The sequence below is a fragment of the Ascaphus truei genome, chromosome 4 (genome assembly GCF_040206685.1).
Source record: "Ascaphus truei isolate aAscTru1 chromosome 4, aAscTru1.hap1, whole genome shotgun sequence".
Classification (NCBI taxonomy): Eukaryota; Metazoa; Chordata; class Amphibia; order Anura; family Ascaphidae; genus Ascaphus; species Ascaphus truei.
Window position 1 is genome coordinate 131,263,169 of NC_134486.1, and position 24,015 is coordinate 131,287,183.

The 24,015-nt window shown below is 46.1% G+C and overlaps 1 protein-coding gene across 5 annotated transcripts in view; it reads right to left on the minus strand.

Annotated features, from left to right (window-relative positions):
* Nucleotides 1–24,015, minus strand: part of EPM2A (EPM2A glucan phosphatase, laforin) — a 201,334-nt gene that overhangs the window by 67,211 nt on the left and 110,108 nt on the right. For all 5 annotated transcript variants that reach the window (XM_075596601.1, XM_075596604.1, XM_075596603.1 and 2 more), the window contains exon 4: nt 7,915–8,156. In XM_075596601.1, the coding sequence (XP_075452716.1) occupies nt 7,915–8,156 (242 nt within the window). The remainder of the gene's footprint in view (nt 1–7,914; nt 8,157–24,015) is intronic.

A 24,015-nucleotide genomic window follows, 5' to 3' on the forward strand; every position in this document is an offset into this window, starting at 1 on the left:
TATATATATATATATATATATATATATATATATATATATATATATATATATACAGTAGAGGCAACTCTTATTCTAACAAAAACCAGTGGCAATTCCCCAAAAGACCCAGGTACACCCAGGTACATTCTGAATACATGCCTTAAACTTTCCTTAAACTAGCCCCAGCATTTCTGCATTGATTAATGGCCTATCAGATTAACAGCGGGGGTCCCTGGCAGTCACATTCAAACTGAATTGGACTGCCAGGGATCCCTGCTGTGTTAATCCTATGGGTCGTTAGTTAATGCAAAAATGCTTTAAACTTGCCTCAAACTAGCCCAGAACATAACCAACACATACCCTGAATGTAACCCGGCTAGTTTAAAGCAAATGTTAGAATAAGCGTTGCTTCTACTATACACTGGTGACACACTTTATTCGAGCTCGGCTAGTCCCACGAATTCGGGTATACCCGGGTGTATTGAGGTTTGTGACTGTTTTCTGCCCGAGTGCATTGAGGTATTTTCCAGGCAGGGATTGAAGCATTTTATTCCCGCTGGCTGCAATACTGCACAGTATATATATATATACTGCATTACAATTCATGAATTTATGCCATCTGGTAGACACGCGAAGCATTGCAGCCTATTAAATCCTAATCATTATCATTTAACAGATCAGCCGCCCGTCAGCCAGGCATGAACCCAGGCTGGGAAGGCAAACGCAACGGGGCTTGTCAGAGGTGAGGAGCGGCGCATTCCAGGTATCTGCCAGGTACATACTGGGTATTTGCTCGAATAAAGTGTGTCGGTGCAGTATATCTCTCTCTCTCTCTTTGTATATATATATATATATACACAGTATATCTATATATATATATATATATATATATATAGTTGCATGATGAAGCCACTGTACAAATTCATGGGTGAAGGGTGGGTATCGGGCCTGTGTGGCTTAACCCCTTAATCACCTTTGTGGTTATTATCTGATAAGGTGTTTAAGGGGTAAATTGATATCTGAATGTAATTGCAATGTATTGGCTTTGTATTTGCTATGTATGTTGTGGGCAAGACAAGGATTTTGCTGGCAACGGACACTTCGTATTGATGAGGTCAGTAGTACTTTATTTATTTGTATATGCTAGTTAATGTTTTTAATAATGGGCAATTAATCTATTATCCATATCTGGATAATAGTTATTTTGCACATTATTGTACTGTAGGTGTTGGGGGGGAGGGTGTATGTATTGAATGTATAGGCCAGGTTTATTTTTTTTATATTCAGGGTTGGTTCCGTGGTTCTGCGTGGGACCTCTGGAGACCACCTGTGGGCATCCTCGGGTATCCCAAGGGTATCAGGCTGGTGGTTCCACGGGTGACACATGCGGGGATGATGATGTGTGGTTCCACTTCTGTGGGGGCACCGCAGACCCGTAGTCTGCGGGGATGACGATGTGTGGTCCCACTTCTGTGGGGGCACCGCCGACCCGTAGGTGCGGGGATGATGATGTGTGGTCCCACTTCTGTGGGGGCACCGCGGACCCGTAGTGAGCACCCGTGAGTTCCCCAGACCCCCGAGGGAACCACCTGAGGCCCCGCAGACACCTGTGGGTCTGACCCGGGACTCCCAGACATTCGCGGGCCTACCGTGGGGACCCAATTGTGGCCCAGGGTGACCCAAGGAGACCACCTGGGGGCCTTGGTGCTGGCGGGATCCACCAACAGGCCTCCAGAACCTGTGTAAAAAGGGCTGCTGGTAAACTGTAGGTCTGTCCAGGTGCCCCGCCAGCCCACCGGGGACTCGCGTGGGGCTGCATTATGAACCCTGTATGTAAAATAATAAATCTTGTATTTATGGGGGGGGCACAGGGGGGGGGGTAATGTATTTAATAAATAGAATGCTGTTTATTGTGGGTCACTGTATAGTTTTTATTGTGGGTACTGGGGGTGGGGGGGGTGTTTCCCCAACGGTATGTGGGTAGGCCTCCCTTGTGGGTAGTGGGTGGGTGGTTAGGCCTCACGGGTGGGGGGGTTAGTGTGGGAGGGTATGTAGGAGTCCCGAGTGGTGGGTGAGGGTGGGTTAACCCCTTAATGACTGTAGCGGTTAATAACCGCTATGGTGATTAAGGGGTTAGGGGACATTACTTTGTATGTTTTCATTTTTGTCTCTATTTTGCAGCAAGCAGCGGAGGGGCCGTGGGTAGTGGGTAGTGGGTGTGGGTGTGGTTATTTACACGAGATCCCCCTCCCCACATTTACATACAGTACACTGCACTCACAGAAACACAGGCCAGGCAGATTTTACTGACACACTAGGGGGAGGGGGGCTTACACAGATTAGTCAAAGCAGGGAAGTTTAGCAGACACAATAGGTAGGGGGAGGGTTTTTTACATTGATTACAGTGAAGGCAGGGAAGCTTCACACACAATAGGGGGAGGGTTTTTTACATAGATTACAGTGAAGGCAGGAGGTTTAAAACACACAATAGAGGAGGGTTTTTTACATAGATTACAGTGAAGGCAGGCAGGTTTAAAACACACAATAAAAATATGTATGTCATGTATTTATTGTTTATGTATTTTAAATACACAGGGGGTGTACTGTATGTTGTTTATTGCAATGTTTATTGGGGGCAAATCAAATGTCCCCAATAAACATGCTATTCTGCCTTCATTGCCTTTTTTATTGTGGGTAGTGGGGGTGGGAGAAGGGGGTATTAGCCCCAACGGTGGCTGTTTAGGGCTTGCGGGGGGTAGCGGGAGGGCTTAACCCCTTCATGACCGTAGCGGTATTAACTGCTACGGCCGTGAAGGGATTAAGTGCACCCGCAACCCCCCCGCAAGTCCTAAACTCACACCAAGGGCCAAATACCCCCCTCACCCACCCCCGCTACCCACAATAAAGCGGGCACGGTGAGTTAACCCCTTCATTGCCTTAGCGGCTATCAGCTAAGGTAATGAAGCAGCATTTCTGTATTTTTAATAATATTGTGCAGGAGCAGGGGGTCCCCTGAGCAATAATTTCTGGTTCAGGGAACCCCCTGCTCACTTTACAATATTATTAAAATACAGAAATGCTGCTTCATTACCGTAGCACATAGCCGCTAAGGTAAGGAAAGAGTGTTTATTTATATATGTTTTTTATTCATACTGTACATGTGCAGAGGGTCTCCGGAGCTGAACAGTGTTGGTTTCAGGTCCGGGGACCCCCTGCTCCCCGAGATACAGGCCCCTTTAGGGGGTGCCGGTATACCTCTGCTTGGGTTACAGGCCGCGGTCACCTGATCGGGATCTTTAAACAAAGCAGAGGGATACCGGCACCTCATAAAGGGGGCTGTATCTCGGGGAACAGGGGGTCCCCTGACCTGAAACCAATGCGGTTCAGCTCCAGAGACCCCCTGCACATCTACACTATAAATAAAAATGTATTTCAAATGTATTTATTTATAGACATTTATATATTTAGATTTATTATTTATTTTTTGGCGGCTGCTGTGTGTGTATTTTTTTTATTGTGGTTAGCGGGGGTGGGTGAAGGGGGTATTAGCCCCAACGGTTGCTGTTTAGGTCTTGCGGGGGGTAGCGGGAGGGCTTAACCCCTTCATGACCGTAGCGGTATTAACTGCTACGGCCGTGAAGGGGTTAAGTGCACCCGCAACCCCCCCGAAAGTCCTAAACTCACACCAAGGGCCAAATACCCCCCTCACCCACCCCCGCTACCCACAATAAAGCGGGTACGGTGAGTTAACCCCTTCATTGCCTTAGCGGCTATCTGCTATGGTAATGATGCAGCATTTCTGTATTTTTAATAATATTGTGCAGGAGCAGGGGGTACCCTGAGCATTAATTTCTGGCTCAGGGAACCCCCTGCTCACTGTACAATATTATTAAAATACAGAAATGCTGCTTCGTTACCATAGCACATAGCCGCTAAGGTAAAGAACGATTCTTTATTGATGTGTGTGTTTTATTTATACTGTACATGTGCAGAGGGTCTCCGGAGCAGAACCGCTGTGGTTTTAGGTCCGGGGACCCCCTGCTCCCCGAGATACAGGCCCCTTTAGGGGGTGCCGGTATCCCTCTGCTTGGTTTACAGGCCGCGGTCACGTGATTGGGACCTTTAAACCAAGCAGAGGGATACTGGCACCTCATAAAGGGGGCTGTATCTCGGGGAGCAGGGGGTCCCCCGACCTGAACCCAATGCGGTTCAGCTCCGGAGACCCCCTGCACATCTACACTATAAATAAAATTGTATTTCAAATGTATTTATTTATAGTCATTTATTTATTTATTTATTTAGATTTATTTATTTATTTTTTGGCGGCTGCTGTGTGTGTATTTTTTTTATTGTGGGTAGTGGGGGTGGGTGAGGGGGGTATTAGCCCCAACGGTGGCTGTTTAGGGCTTGCGGGGGGTAGCGGGAGGGCTTAACCCCTTCATGACCGTAGCGGTATTAACTGCTACGGCCGTGAAGGGGTTAAGTGCACCCGCAACCCCCGCAAGTCCTAAACTCACACCAAGGGCCAAATACCCCCCTCACCCACCCCCGCTACCCACAATAAAGCGGGCACGGTGAGTTAACCCCTTCATTGCCTTAGCGGCTATCCGCTATGGTAATGAAGCAGCATTTCTGTATTTTTAATAATATTGTGCAGGAGCAGGGGGTACCCTGAGCATTAATTTCTGGCTCAGGGAACCCCCTGCTCACTGTACAATATTATTAAAATACAGAAATGCTGCTTCGTTACCATAGCACATAGCCGCTAAGGTAAGGAACGAGTGTTTATTTATATATGTTTTTTATTCATACTGTAGATGGGCAGAGGGTCTCCGGAGCAGAACTGCTGTGGTTTCAGGTCCGGGGACCCCCTTCTCCCCGAGATACAGGCCCCTTTAGGGGGTGCCGGTATCCCTCTGCTTGGTTTACAGTCCGTGGTCACGTGATCGGGACCTTTAAACCAAGCAGAGGGATACTGGCACCTCATAAAGGGGGCTGTATCTCGGGGAGCAGGGGTTCCCCGACCTGAAACCAATGCGGTTCAGCTCCGGAGACCCCATGTACATGTACACTATGAATAAAAATGTACAGTACTGTATGTTAGGTGTTATAGGGGTTGTTGTTATACAGTATATATATACTGCATTACAATTCATGAATTTATGCCATCTGGCGGACACGCGAAGCATTGCAGCCTAGTAAATCCTGAACCATTATTAATTAACACATCAACCGCGCGTCAGCCGGGCATGCACCTGGCTGGGAAGGCAAAAGGAGCCCGGCATGCTCCGGGTGAAAAGTGTCACATTCCAGGAACATGCCAGGTACATGCCAATTTTTTGTAAGAATAAAAGCTGCCGCAGCAGTAGGTAAAAACATCTATTTGCTTTACACCATTTACTTGCTAGGTTTAATCTCTCATGAGGTATGCTGAATGTGTAGTTGCTAGGTAAAAACTTCTGTTTGCTTTACACCATTTACTTGCTAGGTGAATCCCTCCGCTTCAGCAACAGAATTTGGTTTTCTGCTTGAGTTCCATTCACAGCTGGTAGCCCTATGCGGTGTGGCAACCTTTATTTGCAAAATCAGTACCACTCGTGGGTCACCATCTGTATTCACTGCTTCAGCGAAACTTTTGAAAACAACAAACACCTATCCCTTTTTAAGGGCTGACTCACTTCTTGAACCCTGACTATGGCTGGAAGGCAAAACCCCCTATTTCAATGACCATATTACACTTTGTGATAGGCAAATAAGGTTTAGCTGCTTCAGCAGTCTCTCTCCTCTTGGGATTGGGGAAAAGAGTCCATCTGTGGTTTTGTAAGTTTCAGTGCAGTGTAAGTTTCAGTGGTGTGTATCACTTTAACTCTGGTCTCTGCTGCATGAGATTTTTTTTTTAAGTTGCTCGGACTGTTTGTAGACAAAAAGCATAAAAATAAATTTCACATAAAAAATCTCCGGTCCTTTTTAACTTCAAAGACACCTCTCGTCCCACTTCGGACACCATATGTAGACGGACGTTCACAGAGGTACACAATTGGAGACTTTATAAGGTGAAAATATAACGAGGCTTTATTGTGCCTTTTCCTTAACATCAGGAAACCATCCAAACAAGGGGGAAACAAAGCTTCTATTCACTTGGGAGTGGTTCTAGTGAAATACGATGCAATTCACAACTCCCTTAGTTAAGCATGTCTCCCAGCCCCAAACATATAGCATGAAATGAAAAGATATAAAAAGTCTTGTAATAAAAGTCTTATCTGTTCCTTGTAATTTTAGGGAAAATCTTCTCTGTCCCTGGTTGCTACCTTTTCTTCAGGGTTTGTCAGCATTCAGGTTTAGAAGTTTCCCCTGTGTCTTGGAAGCAGTTCTGCTGTGTCTTCTGGCAGAGCTCAAGACATGGTCAGCTCCAGAGATCTGTGTTCTCTTGGTCAGTCTCTCCTGGGAGACTCAAGAACCTCTGCTCTGTCTCCAAAGTTCAGCTCACACATGAGCTAAGGAGTCACTTCCTGTCTCAAAGGCAGGCTTTTTCTAAGCCATCTAAATCAGGCAGGTGGTGTTAGTTAATTGCCTACCAGCAGTTAACCACCACACTGCTGGATTAGAGGCACATTTGTGAACAGGGATAAGTCCCCTGTTACAGAGACGTTTACTGGTAGCATTTAATCAGATATTATTATCGAAATACCCATTGTTTTGCTTATCTTGCCACTTCACTACGGGGTTATTTTAATGTTTGAATGTGATTTATGTGTTTTTAATCCATATATTTGAATAAAACTTTATTATTTTCTTCCTGGCTAATCCGGTTATGATAGGCCTATTTTGACCTATCAACAGTATTTACCTGTTAGACCATTGTTAGTCTACCCACTGTACTCCGCACATCGAGTGCTCTACTGTGAGGGAACCTTTCTGATCCCCCTTTTGGATCAACTCAGATATACTAAATTAGAAGCCACTCAGTAGTGCGCAGCCTGATTACTGGGTCTGGGCTCAGACCCTCCAGAGTTATATAGAGACTGACACTGGTATGCTAAGGAGCTGAGGTGTGAAGTTTACACATGCTCGGTGCAAACCAGGAAGCAGCTCCTGCCCTTTCTGCGAAGTACTGGCAAGTCTGGGATAGGTGGGGAAAATATTCCCACGGGCGGGATTGGGTGCAGATGTTAAGTATAGGACCCTGAACCCTATAAAAATGCCTGCTGGCCAGTCCCCATCAGAATCACCTGATTTTAACCAAGTTCTAGCGTCTGCGGTTCCAGAGTGTGAGGGGTTAATAATATTGTAACCAAGGATCATCCCCTTCTTCTGGAATTTGTTAGAGCTAAGGGTTCCCGAATGAACCCTGTAAGGACTGAACGAATTTTACCTGTTGGCGGAAATAGAGGGCTGGCAAGTTGCGCCCCTAGCCAGGAACTGCTACACGGATCATTGTGCACACCCACTTGCATGCGTGCAGGGCTGCCCAGAGACTTTGTTTCGTTCCAAGGACAATTGATTTTGTTTCCCCATCCCAGTAAGTGTTTTATTGAGTGTATATTGTGAAGATTTGTGTGTCTGTCTGAAAAGAAATAAATTCAAATTTGTTTAACTCAACTTGTGTGCTCTGGGCAGAATCCCGGTTTTAATTTGTGTATAAATCTTGGTCTCCCGTGACATTGATATAATAATAAACAAATTCAAAAGCTTAATTATGCATTTGTTTGTGACATGGTAACCTAACAATTGCCCTGTGATGTCTTGATGGAAAGTGGATACTGGAACTATTTCCAAGTTAATAACACCCTTTCTTTCCTGCCTCCTTTTAAACAGGATTGAAAAATTGCATAAAGAATAAGTGGAAAAAAATAAACTTTTACGTTACTGAACATGCACTTACATAAATTGCATAGTATTTGCAGTATTTGTTCTGCAAAAAGAATAATAGTGTACCTTCTGTACTCATATCAGGAGTAGGGATCCATATGTAGGCCAAGCCAACATCTTTATACAATCTGAACATTGTTTCAGCAGTCATCGGTTCAGGATAGCGGTTGCAACCTCTGGAATTCTGGATAACATCTGACTCAGTCTGGAAGTTGATCACAGCTGTCACCCCCAGTTCATGCTTCAGCTTGATCGTTACATGCTCCAGTTGTCGTGGGCAACTTCCCAGCCAAATGTTTGGTAGAATTCTAGTTATAAGAAGGAAAACATTTCATGGTAAGACCGTAAGTGCCCAGGTTAATTCCTTATCCATTTTAAATTTAGTTGTAAGCCCTGCTAACAAACTGATAAAAAACGCATGCAAGATCATAGTCTTCTTGAATGGTTGTTATCCAGAGTGTTGTTCACACAAAGGGCCTTATTGTATATTGTTTGAAGTGTCCCTTTATGCGGATTATATCATAAAATCCTTATTTATGTCAATAGGGATATTCTGCAGGAAACGACCGAAATGACTAGAAACATTTTCAGTACCAAAACAAATGTAGACGGGCATAAAACATAGAAAGCCATGTTTGTGTTTTAAGTAAGAAGAAACAAAAAAACAATAACATATACAAAGAAGTAGGGGGGTGAAAGGGTTGTCCCTTTCACTCCCAATGTCTGTGTAGCTTTTATTCATGAAATTGGAAGCGTGGAGTGTTGTCATGAAAGAAAGATTAAAAACAATGAATAATGCCTGTGTAGCCCCCTTTCCCTTGTGTCTAGGGTGTCCACGTGTGCTGCTATTACCTGAGTGGCAAACAGGAGGCCTGATCCTCTGCCACTGGGAGCCTGGGTGTGTGTAACGAGTATACTAACAGCGCCTCCACCTGGGAAGGATCCTCATACAGTGGGATGGCCCCTCCCAGGACAATACAGAGTAATTGCACACAAGGGTATATGTAACAGTATTTAGTGCACAGTAACTTATACCAGGAACAATGTAATACAACACATAACAATACATTATATAGATAAACCAATCCGCAGAATATCCCCACAGTACTTGGGTGCAGGGGCACCAGTGTCCCAGTGTCCAGGCCACAATAGCCAACCCCACCCCGTGTGTGACAGCGCTACCTACATGAATTGTGCCGCTGGGTACTAACAAACAACCGATCAGTCTGCCCACCAAAGATCCGCCTCTGCGTGAGGTGGTATCCGGCTGGAGGGTCCCACCTTAGGATAGTTCCTGGGTTGATGGCCTGGTCTGGTCCCAGACACAGGCCGTGCATACCGCGTGCGTCCGTCACAGATGTGCTGACTAACTCTAATGTGGTAAGGGGAGCATCCCTGTCTTGGGGACTTCCCTACAGCACACAAGCTAATAGTGATGGGGTCTAGCTGGGACATAAGGGGATATTCTGGCCTAGTCCAGCGGAGCACTTCTCCCTGGACCTTACCTATCCCCTTGCTGTCCTGCTTCCCACTGGCGTGGCTCTCCAAAGTGCGCCAAATGTATCTTTATTCTTATAGGGAGATGCTGAAGCCCTTTTGGCTGTGTCGCGCCATGTGAAGTTTCAGCCACAGTGCATTATGGGGCTTTTAGTTCTCTTGCAGAGTTTTAGCTAACATGGCTGCCGCTATGTGCCTGCACTGCGCATGCGCACCTCTCCCTCTAATGGCCACCGCAACTCTCAATCGCGCATGCGTGAACCTTCACAAGATGGCGGCACCCTCTATTAGGTAGCACCACGGAGCTCCGGCGATCCAGTTGCCCCTCCGACCAGCTGCAGCTCCCCACACTTCACCGGGTGTCAGCACACCCTGCCGCTGGCACCCCTAAAGCGCCGCTGTAGCCTCCCTGACTGACCGGCAATTCCCCCAGCCGTGCGGAGGTAAGAGGGCCAATGGGGACCCGGAGGGGGGTGCGGGGGAGGACCTGGCCACACCTACTATTGTACTTCTTCAGAAAAACCATGCAGTAATTTACTATACTATATGTTAAGGTGTAAGGAATCGGGGAACACGTCCTTTGCGGTGGCCACTGTTCCTGCCCATGCGCGCTCCCCCGCTCTCATTACAGCACGTGCATGCACCCGCAGCTCTTCTAGCTTCCGCACGGATCCTGGTCCCACCTCCCGCAAGCGTCGCGCATCTCTCCCATGCGACGTGAACACGCGATGACGTGCGACAATCCCCAGCTGCGTGGCAAGTCTCTCCTTCCTGCCTTGTTGCCTGCAGCCTATCCCAGCTCCGCTGGGGCCACGCCTCCGCTACGCCTCCTGTTCCCATTGGTCTGCCCTGTCTGTAAATACTCCTGATTCCTCCCTTGCTTTGCTCAGCATAATCCTATGTAGCCTCGTGAAGCTCACTTCTGTTGTGCAGTTCTCTGTCTCCTTTGCCGTTAACCTCTTGTGTACCGACTCGGCTTGTTTTTGGATGTCACGGTTGACCAGAACTTATCAACACTTTTATATTTTTGGGATTCTCGATTGAACGCAACAAGGAGGGCAAAATAAATTGTCATTTATTTTCTTAATAGACAAACACACGACAACCTCAGAATACACTTAATACAACACTTACTGGGATGGGGAAACAAAATAAATTGTCCTTTGAACAAAAGCGCAAGAAATGCAGTCTCTGATTTATAGCCCGTTTGGCTAGATCGCAAGTTGCCGATCTAATATCTCCGCCAAATGAAGGAATTTCGTGCTTGTTCGTTAGAATTCGTCCGGGAGTCACCAGGGCTAACAAATTCCTGAATTTGGGATAAATCCTTTGTTACGATGTTGTTAACCCCTTGCGTCCTGGAACCGCTACCACTGTACTCGAACAGAATTTTGTGCAAAGCTTGGATATGGTAATCAAGCAGAGGTGACAAAGGGTAGGCTGTGGATTTCGATATTTGCAGAGCTGCTCCTTCACTGGGGAAATGCGACCTCAGCAAGAAAGAAATGTACGCACATAGCACAGATCATATAATTCTAACAATTTATAAAACTCTAAAAAGTGCACACTTACAGTGTTGCCAATAAAAAACAGCATGTAAGCTATAATAAGCTTCAAAGTGACCACTGGGAGATAAGTGCCGCTTCTCACCGCACCGAACCCGACGGGAACTCCGGCTAGACCCCTCGTCTCCAGCATACTGGTTACATCTGCACTTAGATTGTTGTTTTTGAGTGTTTTTATCCCCCATGCTCCCCCTGGATCATGAGAAAACTATCTACATTTATGGGGAAGAGTGAAGACAACCCCACAGGAGGGTAGAAGCAGGGGGGTGACACTTTTATATTGTTATTTCACTTGGTTTTGCACTTGTTAATATTTGTATTTATCACACTTATACATTAAGATTAGAAAGCACCGCTTAGGGTGTTAGCGCCTCTTTATTCAGCTTATATTGCACAAAGCTTGGATATGACATGAATGACACTGGGGATAGCTCGGCATGCATGGTTATAGAGTTCACAGTCCTAACGTTTAACCCACCAATCCCTGTTCTGCCCATGCTAGGAACTACTGGCAAAAGTGACTTCATTGTTTGCACAGAGCATGTGCAACAGAAATGTAATCTTCCCCCACCTGGCTACTTGCTACTTACCATATGCCACCCTGCTTCCTTAAGGGATGCCACTCAATCTACCTCACTCCTGTCTGGGAACAAAAGTTTAACACCTCTATTTCTTTGAAGCTCAGAGGTTTTCTGCTACACATTTCAAAGTCCAGGATTACACACAACCAAGTGTCTGTCATCTCCTGTCTAATGTTAATTTCCTTACTCTTAACATATATGCATGATAATAAATTCATTGTTGGGCACAGGAAAAGCTTCCTGCCGGTACCTTTTAAAACATAACTAAAATACAGTTTATCTATTTATATACTTTCTGTATGTGTGGGGGACCCCAAACCATATGTATGGGTTTAGTACATCCTTAGCTAACTGCACTCCAAAAATTAGAGTGCTAGCTTGCTCCTTGTGTCTGAAATACAATTGGCCTAATTTGCATACATTGCTATTACTGCAGGCAGGGAACAGGCTGTCAAATTGGGATTAGAAGGCTCGGACAGGGGCAATTACATCAGGGTAATGCATATACTTTTAACCCCTTCACTCCCAATGCGATTTAGGGTTAATTACTGCAAAACAGGAACAATACGGTGTTGTAGGGTAAAATATGACATTTGTGGTGTACATAGAATTAACCCCTTCTGTCCCAACATGATTTAGGGTTAATCAGCCAGGCATACTGCCTTTATTATTGGCCTAATTAACCCCGATCGTCACACCTCCCCCATTCAAAGGACAGGCTCTGCCCCGGCTGCGTCGTCCGTTGGTTGGGCTGGCCTGGCCTGAATCCACAAAGATTGTCCTGGTGGGAAAGACCCTCCACATTGCCATGTCCACGGCCCTCCTCCCCCACTTGACTGAGTCCAGTACTGATGCCATAGCCCGAGGCATCTCCCTGCATGCAGGACTGGTTAGAAGCCATGGGTGTAGTTAGGGACAGAGCAGGAGTCAGGGTTAATGCCTGTAAAGCAACTCTGCAAGCAGGAGACCAGACAGCAAGTACTGAGAATTGCTCCTGGGTCACATCAGTACGGGGTTCAGTCTCAGTCCTGAGCTGGGGAATAAACTTCCTACAGAAGAAAACGGTGCCTTGAACGGTCAGCTGCCTGCCTCTCACCCTGCGCCCTAGATGCAATACCTTTGCCATCTCTGCTAAACACTGGGTGGGTCGTCACAATGGACCCTTCTGGATTTTGGGCTTTGGCATACACTTGACTACGGCGATCTCTCCTAAACTTGAACACGGCATACGGACTCGGACTACGCTGCCCTCTACAATCCCAGACCATGGCTTACGGACCCATACTATCCTGTCTTCTCCAATCTAAGAACTCGGCAAGTATACCGCATCTCCTACACTCTCCAACCCAGACCCGGCAACGCAAAACTATCCGCCTTCCAGGCAGTCCTCCGCTGCTGCGGTTGTGTGGTGTTGTACATTCCCACCTCAGTTCCAGGGTCTTGTCTTGATTATGGGCAGCGCGAGCATTACAGTATGCTGAGCCCAACAAACATAGACCCCCCTGAGGTGGGCCCAGCCCTGCCCTCCATTACCGAGCTTTTTCAGTATTTGGACAACCAAGTCACCTCCTTGGCCCAGAAAATCGCCACTATTTCGCTCCATCAGTCTCAGTCTCGCATTGTCAGACCTTCGACCTTGTCCTCCTCTAGTCCGGAGCCCAATGTACCTCTGGAGCCATGTCTCCTCACTCCCAATCACTATGCTGGTGACCCACATGGGTGTTGAGGATTCTTAAACCAATGTGATATTCAATTTGAATTAACTCCTTCTCGCTTCTCTTCCGACAGAGCTTAAGTGGCTTATATTATTGCACTCTTAACTGGCGATGCATTGTCCTGGGCTTCTCCCATTTGGTAGAAGAGACCCGAACATACACAAGATTTCGCTAATTTCAAGAAAGAATTCAAACAGGTGTTTGATACCCCTGGTCATAAAGTTACTGCTGCATCTTCTTTGTTTCATATATCCCAGGGCCACAGATCTGTTGCTAAGTATGCTCTGGAGTTCCGGACCATCGCTGCGGAGACGGGCTGGAACGATGAGGCTTTATCTGCAGCCTTCTGGCAAGGACTTTTGGAGACTCTGAAGAATAATTTAGCTGCTTAGGAAAGACCTCCCGCACTAGAGGACCTGAAAGCCATATGTATTCGAATGGATCAACGCCTTCAGGAAAAGCGGCTTGAACACCATCATGCTCATTCTCTCACACCTATGCCTTCTATCTGCAGTCCTATTCCTACCATTCTCCCAGCTCTTGAGACCCCAGAACCCATTCAGTTAGGAAGTCATCAACTCTCCTATTCTGAGAAACAACGCCAGAAGAATGAGGGTCTGTGTTTCTACTGCGGTCTACCTGGACATCTGGTGTGCCGCTGCCCTACGGAGCCGGGAAACACCAACACCCAATGAGGTATGGGGGAATCTCATTGGGTACTATTTCTTCTTCTGCCCCTACTAAGGGAAGACTACTGAAAAGGATTATGCTTCCAAAAGTTCCTCGAGGGTCCTTACTTCAGAGTATCCGCGTCCACTTTTGTCAACTCCGGGTCTGGGTGAAACTTTGTGGACCAGGATTCGCCAACAAGCACAACATCTCTATGATACAGAAGTCCGTTCCCGTCGGTCTCAAGGTCATTGATGGAAGACCTCTCCAGCCAACCTTCATTTCTTTGCAGACAGTTCTTCTTTCCCGCTCCACGAAGGATGGTCATAAAGAGAAGATTTCCTTGGACGTAATTCACTCCCCTGCGGTGCAGGTAATCCTGGGTCTACCTTGGCTCTAACACCACAATCCTCAGATATACTGGACGGATAACAAACCTGTACATTGGGGTCCAGTTGCTAAAAGTCCTTGTACTCCCCCCGTACAAGTCGTTGTCGGTCTAGAGACCACCAAACCTGCCAACCCTTCCCTTCCTGTAATATATTCAGAGTTTATTGACGTATTTGATAAGGTTTGTTCTGTGGTTCTGCCCCCTCATCGTCCCTTTGACTGCCCTATTGATCTTTTGCCCGGTGCCATCCTTCCCAAAGCTAGGTCTTATCCATTATCTCTCCCGGAGACTAAGGCCATGTCCGAATATATTCAAGAGAATTTAAAGAAGGGCTTTTAAAGAAATTCTACTTTCCCTGCCGGAGCAGGATTCTTTTTCATTAAGAAGAAAGATGGGTCACTTCGCCCATGTATAGATTTATTTATTTTATTTATAAAATATTTTACCAGGAAGTAATACATTGAGAGTTACCTCTCGTTTTCAAGTATGTCCTGGGCACAGAGTAAAACAAAATAATACATGGTTACAAATACAGTTACATAAATGAACAAGGTATACATTATATACAAGACATTGCATGCACAGTTAAAGAAAATATATATTATGAGCGTATGAAACAGTTACAGACCAGATTAAAGTGTGAGACAGCCTTAGATTTGAAAGAACTTAAGCTGGTGGTGGATATGAGAGTCTCTGGTAGGTTGTTCCAGTTTTGGGGTGCACGGAAGGAGAAGGAGGAACGTCCGGATACTTTGTTGAGTCTTGGGACCATGAATAGTCTTTTGGAGTCTGATCTCAGGTGATAGGTACTGCATGTGGTAGGGGTGAGGAGCTTGTTCAGGTAGCTTAAGATTACAAAGGTTTGGACAAGATTACTCTGAAGAATCGCTACCCCTTGCCCCTTATTTCCGAACTTTTCGACCGCTTGCAAGATGCTACCATTTTCTCCAAGCTGGACCTTCATAGGGCTTATAATCTTATATGTGTACAACAAGGAGATGAATGGAAGACGGCCTTCAATACACGCGACGGCCATTACAAATATTTAGTTACGCCCTTTGGACTTTGTAATGCACCTGCAGTTTTCCAGGAGTTTGTGAATTAAGTTTTTCATGATGTCCTTAACATTTTCATCATTGTATACCTTGATGACATCCTCATCTATTCTAAGTCCCTTCCGGAACACATTCAGCACACTAAGTTAGTTCTCTCTCACCTGCGCGAGAACCATCTCTATGCCAAAATGGAAAAATGTATGTTCCACCAGACCTCTACCTCTTTCCTAGGGTACATTATTTCTGATACAAGGTTTGCGATGGATCCTGATAAACTTAAAGCCGTTCTAGATTGGCCCCAAACCACTTCTCTCAGGGCAATTCAGTGCTTCCTTGGTTTTGCCAATTATTATTGTAACTTCATTCGTAATTTCTTCGCCACTGTGGCTCCCATTACTGCCTTGATGTAACATGTAGCTCACCACAAACGAAGCGCGACCGCAGTGCTGAGGCAGGGAATTGAGTAACGCTGACCCACAGCCATGCGGGCGCGCCTAGTGTGTAGAGTAGTCATTCAGGTCAGGTCAGGATTACGGATAGTAGAATAGTAATGGTACTTGCCAGGTTCAGGAGTGGATAGTTGCGGATCGTCGGTGTGTGTAGCCAGGTTCAGGATTGGAGAGTTGCAGATCGTCGGTGTGCATAGCCAGGTTCAGGATTGGAGAAAGTTGGATCGTAGGAGGACTTAGCCAATGGTCAGGACTGGAGCCAGGAGAATAGTCAGACAAGCCGGATCAGGAGTAGAGAGAAGCGGAGTCCAAGGTACTAGCAGGGTCAGGCAACGAGAGGTTAAACAGCAAGCAAGGTAAGGCAAGGCAAGGTTCAGGAACTAGATGTGGCAAGGCACGGCGTCAAAACGACTATGCTCAGCGATGACTGAATGCAGACTAAAGGTATATAAAGGAGGAGCCTGGAGCCAGGGCGGAACCAGGAAGTGGGAGAGTATTGTCTGCTGGTGCACACAGGTGTGCCCTAGGAAACAGCCTAATCAGGGTTGAGTGCAGAAGTGCTTGCGTGCCGTCCCGCACGCGTCACGGAGGCCAGGGGCGGAGTCTGGGTAGCACGTCACTCCCACACTGATTCCTGGGAGCAGAGGAGGCAGGACCTGTTGCGCGCCGACCCGTGCGTGTCACAGAGGTCGAGGGGCTTGGCCTAACTCACGTGTTATCAGGGAGGCTGGAGGAGCATCCACGATGTGTGACAGGGCGAGGGGTGGGATCAGGGTCCGTGGCAGCATGAAGAGGCAGCGCAGGATCCGCGCGCGTGCGCATCACAGGACCAGGAGATTGCGCAACTTGAGTGTCTGCTGAAGAAGGGACTAAGAGGTGAGGAGACGGTCTTTGTATGCCAGGATGGCGAATCCTCACACCTGACTACGAAAGGAGCGGACCCCTCCTCCTGGCCCCCTAAGCATGCCTAGCCTTCGACTCTCTCAAATACGCTTTTGTTTCCGCCCCAATCTTACGTCGTCCTGATCCTACTCTCCCTTCCACTTTGGAGGTAGATGCCTCAGATATTGGAGCAGGAGCCATACTCTCTCAAAGGCGATCTCCACAGGATAAGTTGCACCCCTGTGGGTTCTTTTCTAAGAAATTATCTTCCGCAGAACAAATTTATGATGTTGGGAACAGAGAACTTTTAGCCATTAAACTTGCCCTACAAGTATGGAGACACCTCCTGGAGGGTACTGAAAACCCTATCTCAATCCTTACGGATCATAAAAACTTATTGTACATTGAGAGTGCTAGCCATCTTGGTTCTCGTCAAGCCTGTTGGGCCCTCTTCTTCTCAAGGTTCAATTACATTATCTCATACATTCCTGCTACCAAGAAACTGAAGGCCGATGCTTTGTCCTGTCAATTCGTCAGTGAAGACAACAAATCTGAAGATATCCCTGAGAGCATTCTTCCCCCTAAGTATATCCTTTCGGCTAATTCCTTTGACGTACTGGATAAGATATTGGAGTCTCAAACACTCATTCCAGAGGGTATGGAGGCGCCGGAGGGGTGCTTGTATGCCGCTCCACAATTCCACCAAAAAATCCTCGAGTGGGGTCACTCCTCTAAATCTGCCGGTCACCCAGATACCAAGAGAACCTCGGATCTAATCAGATGCACGTTTTGGTGGCCAAACATGCTGAAGGACATTAAAGAATTTGTCAGTTCCTGTTCAGCCTGTGCTTGAAACAAATCCGCTCGCAACAAGCCGTTTCGTCTGCTTCGTCCTTTGCCTATTCCGGATCGTCCTTGGACACACCTTTCTATGGACTTCATTGGCGAACTTGCCCTCTCTAACAGTATGAATACCATCCTGGTCATTGCAAATTTTCTAAGCAAGCTCATTTTATAACACTTAAAGGTCCCCTTAATTCTGCTACACTAGCAGACATCTATGTGAAGGAGATCTTCCGTTTCCAAGGAGTCCCAGTCTCTATTGTTTCCGATCGTGGATCACAGTTTGTTTCTAAGTTCTGGCGTTCCTTCGTCCAAAGACTGGACATTTCGCTTCTATTTTCTTCCGGATACCACCCACAAACCAACGGTCAGACAGAAAGAACAAACCAATCTCTTGAACAATACCTGAGGTGTTTCATATCCGATGCACAAGATAACTGGGTGGATCTACTCCCATGGGCTGAATTCGCTTACAATTTCCTCAGGAACGAGTCCAACCAAGAGTCGCCCTTCTTTTTAAATGATGGCTTCCACCCAGCCCGTCTCCCTATCTCATCTAATCTCTCTGGCGTTCCGGCAGCAGACTCCAGGGTAAACTTTCTTCAAAACTCATGGAGGAGAATTAAAAAAAACCTTCAGGAGGCAGTCCTCAGACAGAAGGGACAGGCGGACCGCCATCGCCAAAAGGCGCTCAAATATAGGCCAGGAGACAAGGTATGGCTATCTTCAAGGAATATAAGGTTGAAGATGCCTACGATGAAACTGGCTCCACGGTTCCTGGGTCCTTTCAGCATTCAGAAACAGGTCAATCCTGTTGCTTATCGCCTTTAACTGCCTCCATCGATGAAGATACCATCAGTCTTCCATGTCTCGTTATTAAAGCCAGTTCTACAGAGCTCTCGATTCCCCGACATCTCGTCTAGGCTGCCTCCGGTCATGGTTCAGGAATAGGAAGAGTTCAAGATTCAGTCGATTATTGATTCTAGACACTCCAGAGGAGGTGTCCAATTTTTAGTTAATTGGAAATGTTTCGGACCCGAAGAACGCTCATGGACACCACTTTGCCAGATCCATGCTCCAGGCTTACTAAGGCGGTTCCATGCCAGGTTTCCAAATAAGCCGTATAGGAATCGTCCTGAGGACGATCCTCAATGGGGGGTACTGTAAGGAATCGGGGAAAACGTCCTTTGCGGCGTGTTTCCTCCTTACCTGCTGCCACCATGGCCACTGTTCCTGCCCGTGCGCGCTCCACGGCTCTCATTACAGAGTGCGCGCGTACCCGCAGCTCTTCTAGCTGCCGCACGGAACCTGGTCCCGCCTCCCGCATGCATTGCGCATCTCTCCCATGTGGCACGCACACGCAATGATATGCGACGATCCCCAGCTGTGTGGCAAGTCTCTCCTTCCTGCCTTTTTGCCTGCAGCCTATCCCAGCTCCGCTGGAACAGCACCCCCGCTCTGCCTCCTGTTCCCATTGGTCTGCCCTGTCTGTAAATACTTCCTGATTCCTCCCTTTCTTTGCTCAGCATAATCCTATGTAGCCTCATGAAGCTCATTTCTGTTGTGCAGTGCTCTGTCTCCTTTGCAGTTAACCTCTTGTGTACCGACTCGGCTTGTTTGTGGACCCTTCTGGATTTTGGATTTGGCATACCCTCGACTACGACGATCTCTCCTACCCTTGAACACTTCATACAGACTCGGACTATACTGCTCTCTACAATCCCAAACCACGACTTATGGACCCCTTCTATCCTGTCTTCTCCAATCCAAGAACTCTGCAAGTATACTGCATCTTCTACACTCTCCAACCCAGAACCGTCAACGCTAAATTATCTGCCTTCCAGCCACACCTCCACGGCTTAAAAGAGATAGAATAGTTGCGCCAAAAAGTCCTACTGTACAATTCGTAACTTCAGTCCTTCACACAATACAGTTCCGCTGCCTGAGTCTCTCAGAGGTGATTCGCCAACCTCTGTATTTATGTAGAGAAGGGAAAGGGGAGGAATCCTCAGGCGCGTCGTTCTGCTTGTGGCTCCAGGACATATATGAACGTAGAAAATAAAAGAGAGATGGGGGACCACAATGAGGAGTAATTCAACACATATGGGTACCTTAGATCTCTATATAGCTGTAGATAATTAATAGGAGAGGAGACACACTCACATTAGGTGTCTGGTCTTGGTCGGATGACTGATCCTCTGGGGGCTAGGGAGTGGGGGGGAGAGGGAGGGCCCCCTGATGAATCCTCAAAAAATAGGGAAGAGAAGGGAAAAAAATAGTATAATAACGTTTATTAACATAAAGTAAATAGAGATTAAAAACTCACAAGCGGCCAAATAATATTGGCATAGGGAGGAGATATGTCCAGACTCCACAGAGCGTCCCTCTAGAAGATGGGTTGTCTTGTGTGGCCTGGATTCCAGCTGGTAGAATCTTGGGATAGTGCGTGGAGTTCAGAAAGCGGCAGGGAAAGTCTCCACAAGCCCGTGCACGAGCTGGGTCCTTCTCCGTCTGATTTCCTCTTTGCACACACCTTACACAGCTCCCGTTCTGTCGCGCATGCGCATGCGCTCCAGGCGAGATGCTTGCCAGACTTGGAAAACTTTACTTCCTCACTACGGTGGCCTGTGATGACCAAAAACCATCAGACGCGTTTCGCTCTTCCTCAGTGACGTAAGTTTATCCGGGGTAGCAGCCATCTTTTATACTTTCTGAGCTTAACATTAACTGTGAATTTGCTGGTTCTTAACAAACGGCCTTCTCTGCATTATTAAAGTTATATAGTCCTTTTCTTATCACACCTGAGAAACTTCTTAAACATAATTGGCATATCACACGATAAAATTTCATAGATGCTTTATAATTAGCACCTCAATAACCTCCTTATTTACAGATGGCAAACTAAAAAACTAAAAAAATTTACTTAAGGGGTTAAAACTAAATGATCCTGCAAATTGGAGATAATTGATTTATTCTAATCTTGCAATTCATATTGTAGATGCTAATGTAGGCTTTTGAGACTGTCCTAAAATTTGATAGAAATGGTTTCCTTAGATTGTGGTACCTGGCATGTAAACTTTAAAAACTTCTACATTTAACACATGCAATTTATGTGAATGTAGAGGATGATAAATATTTGCATATGCATTTAGAATTAACACTTCACCAATAAAAACATCACTTAGTTTAAATTAACAGTTAAGATTTACCATAATTAAATTAGATAAAACATTGTGGAAGTAAAAGTAACTTATCAAATTTTAGGAATTCTATTCGATGACAGTCTCAAAAGTCTACATTAGCATCTACAATATGAATTGCAAGATTAGAATAAATCAATTCTCTCCAATTTGTAGGATCATTTAGTTTTAATCCCTTAAGTAAAGGTTTTTTAGTTGTTTAGTTTTTTAGTTTGCCATCTGTAAATAAGGAGGTTATTGAGGTGCTAATTATAAAGCATCTATGAAATTTTATCGTGTGATATGCCAATTATGTTTAAGAAGTTTCTCAGGTGTGATAAGAAAAGGACTATATAACTTTAATAATGCAGAGAAGGCCGTTTGTTAAGAACCAGCAAATTCACAGTTAATGTTAAGCTCAGAAGGTATAAAAGATGGCTGCTACCCCGGATACACTTACGTCACTGAGGAAGCTAATGCGAAATGCGTCTGATGGTTTTTGGTCATCACAGGCCACCGTAGTGAGGAAGTAAAGTTTTCCAAGTCTGGCAAGCATCTCGCCTGGAGCGCATGCGCATGCGCGACAGAACGGGAGCTGTGTAAGGTGTGTGCAAAGAGGAAATCAGACGGAGAAGGACCCAGCTCGTGCACGGGCTTGTGGAGACTTTCCCTGCCGCTTGCTGAACTCCACGCACTATCCCAAGATTCTACCAGCTGGAATCCAGGCCACACAAGACAACCCATCTTCTAGCGGGACGCACTGTGGAGTCTGGACATATCTCCTCCCTATGCCAATATTATTTGGCCGCTTGTGAGTTTTTAATCTCTATTTACTTTATGTTAATAAACGTTATTATACTATTTTTTTCCCTTCTCTTCCCTATTTTTGGAGGAATCATCAGGGGGCCCTCCCTCCACCTCCCCTTCCCTCCCCCCCAGAGGATCAGTCATACGACCAAGACCAGACACCTAATGTGAGTGTGTCTCCTCTCCTATTAATTATCTACAGCTATAAAGAGATCTAAGGTACCCATATGTGTTGAATTACTCCTCATTGTGGTCCCCCATCTCTCTTTTATTTTCTACGTTCATATATGTCCTGGAGCCACAAGCAGAACGGCGCGCCTGAGGATCCCTCCCCTTTCCCTTCTCTACACCTCCACGTTTGTGGGTGTGTGGTGTTATATTTTCCCACCTCAGTGCCGGGGTCTTGTCTTGTTTGTGGGCAGCGCGAGCATTACATAAGGAAAGCAGAATGTTTTTCTGTTTTATACTGTAACTAAAGTTATGGTCTCAATATATTTTTTCACAGCAGTCTTCATTTGGGTGTTGCAAGTTCAGTAAACTTATTTTATTCATTTTCTATGTCATCTCAGACACAGTAACTGTTTTTAAGGTATTCTAGGCTAAGTAATTTATTTCATTTGCTCCTTTTTTTCTGCCATGTTTTCTATTCTTTTTTGAAGTGCATCTACAGAATTTTGATGAGAAAAATCTCATTGCTTGTAACGAAAATGCGTAACGGAATTTATATCACGTGTGGTGTGGGCCGCACATGTGCAGAAGCGGCTGCCGGACTCAATGCATGTGCAGAAGTGGCCGCTGGATTCAGCACATGCGCAGAAGGGGCCATCGGACTCCGTGCATGCGCAGAAAGGGTCGGCGGACTCCGTGAATGCACATAAGGGGCCGTCCGCCACCACGCATGCGCTGAAGGGAAGACACACAACACACTCCTCCCCCTCCCCACACACAGCCCCATACCCACACACACACACCCCACACCCCCACACACCACTGTTACCAGAGAAATTCCAAGTGAGTATAAATATAGAAGGTGAAGGAGATGGAAGTGAAGCTGGCGGAATCATTTTACAGTACATTCATACAGTACAGGCCTATTAATTCAACTTTGATATTACCAATGCTTATTCATCTGCAAATAGAATAGAACGTTGCACAATAAAGATCTGGCTGTGTTTATTCATCCCTTCAGTGGCCTGTGGACATACAGTGCACTGTACGTCATGAGGGACAGCAAAATAGTGGCTCTTCTGACGTACCCCGTTCATCATGGCGCTTCTCTTGTTTTCTACGGCTAAATCGTGAACACAATCTGCACAGGAGAGGGCCCTACCCTTCCATCCATGTAACAGAAAAGACATTGAGAGCATGTGATCGCTCAGGAGGTGGACTCGGAGCGCCAGAGGGGGCCATAGTCATGGTTTACATATCTCAGGTATCATTTGTTTCACCAAGTGAAGAATGTGACTATTTTGGGGGTTCAATAAAGAAATGAGCCTCTCTGTTTCTCTTTCACCCTCCCTCCCAAGGTAGAGTAGGTGCAAGATTTCTGACTGTGACTTTCTGGCTAATCTGCAATAGAATGTGAATGTATCATTTTTGCTATATATTCTCTTTTGCATATTGCACAGAATTGCAAAGCTGGAAACACACTGTTAAAGAAAATAGCATTATTGCAATAGGTGACGTTTAATGAATACAGCGAGATGCGTCTCTGGGGCCAATTCACTAAACTTTGATAAGTTTAGTGCATTGCCAAGCGATTTTGCATGTTCTTACCACACTATAAAAAATGTGTGTCAAAACGGTTTTCACTAAGAAAAATCACAAATTTTTTAAAGTTTGGTAAAAAAAAATGCATGATCGCACTATTTTTTTTTTCTTCAAAGACTTATCGCACTATTTGTGTGTGCTTAAACTGCAGCCTGGAAGAGCTGCACGGAGAGAGATGCATCTCCCTGCACAGCTGTCACAGGTGATCGTGCAGTTTTAATGTTAATTTTCATAACACAGTATTGTAGCATGGGATATCCTGAGCTGAACCGCATTCATTTCAGCCACGGGGACCCCGTGTTAAGGCCCCGGTATGGGGTGCTGGTATCTCCTGCACGTTTAAATCTCCCGGTCATGTCACGTGGGAGAAGTAAACACGGATGGGATACCGGCACCCCTGTAGCTCGAGAAGCAGGGGGTTTCCGAGGCTGAAATTAATGCGGTTCAGCTCAGGAGACCCCCTGCTACAATACAATGTTATTAAAATTGACATTAAAACAGCTACATTACATTTGCGGCTAGCCGCTAAAGCAATGAAGGGGTTAAGCAACAGTACCTGGTTTATTGGTGGTAGAGGGGGTGGGTGAATGGGGGTACTTGGCACATGGTGGGTGGTTAGGCCTAGCGGGAAAGTTGCAGGAGGAGTAAACCCCTTCATTACCATAGCGGTGGTTTCCCACTCTACCTCAAATATACAACAACCCTACTACCCATCCCCTCTACCCCCAACAACCCCTTCCCCCCAACACATACAGTTCAATAAT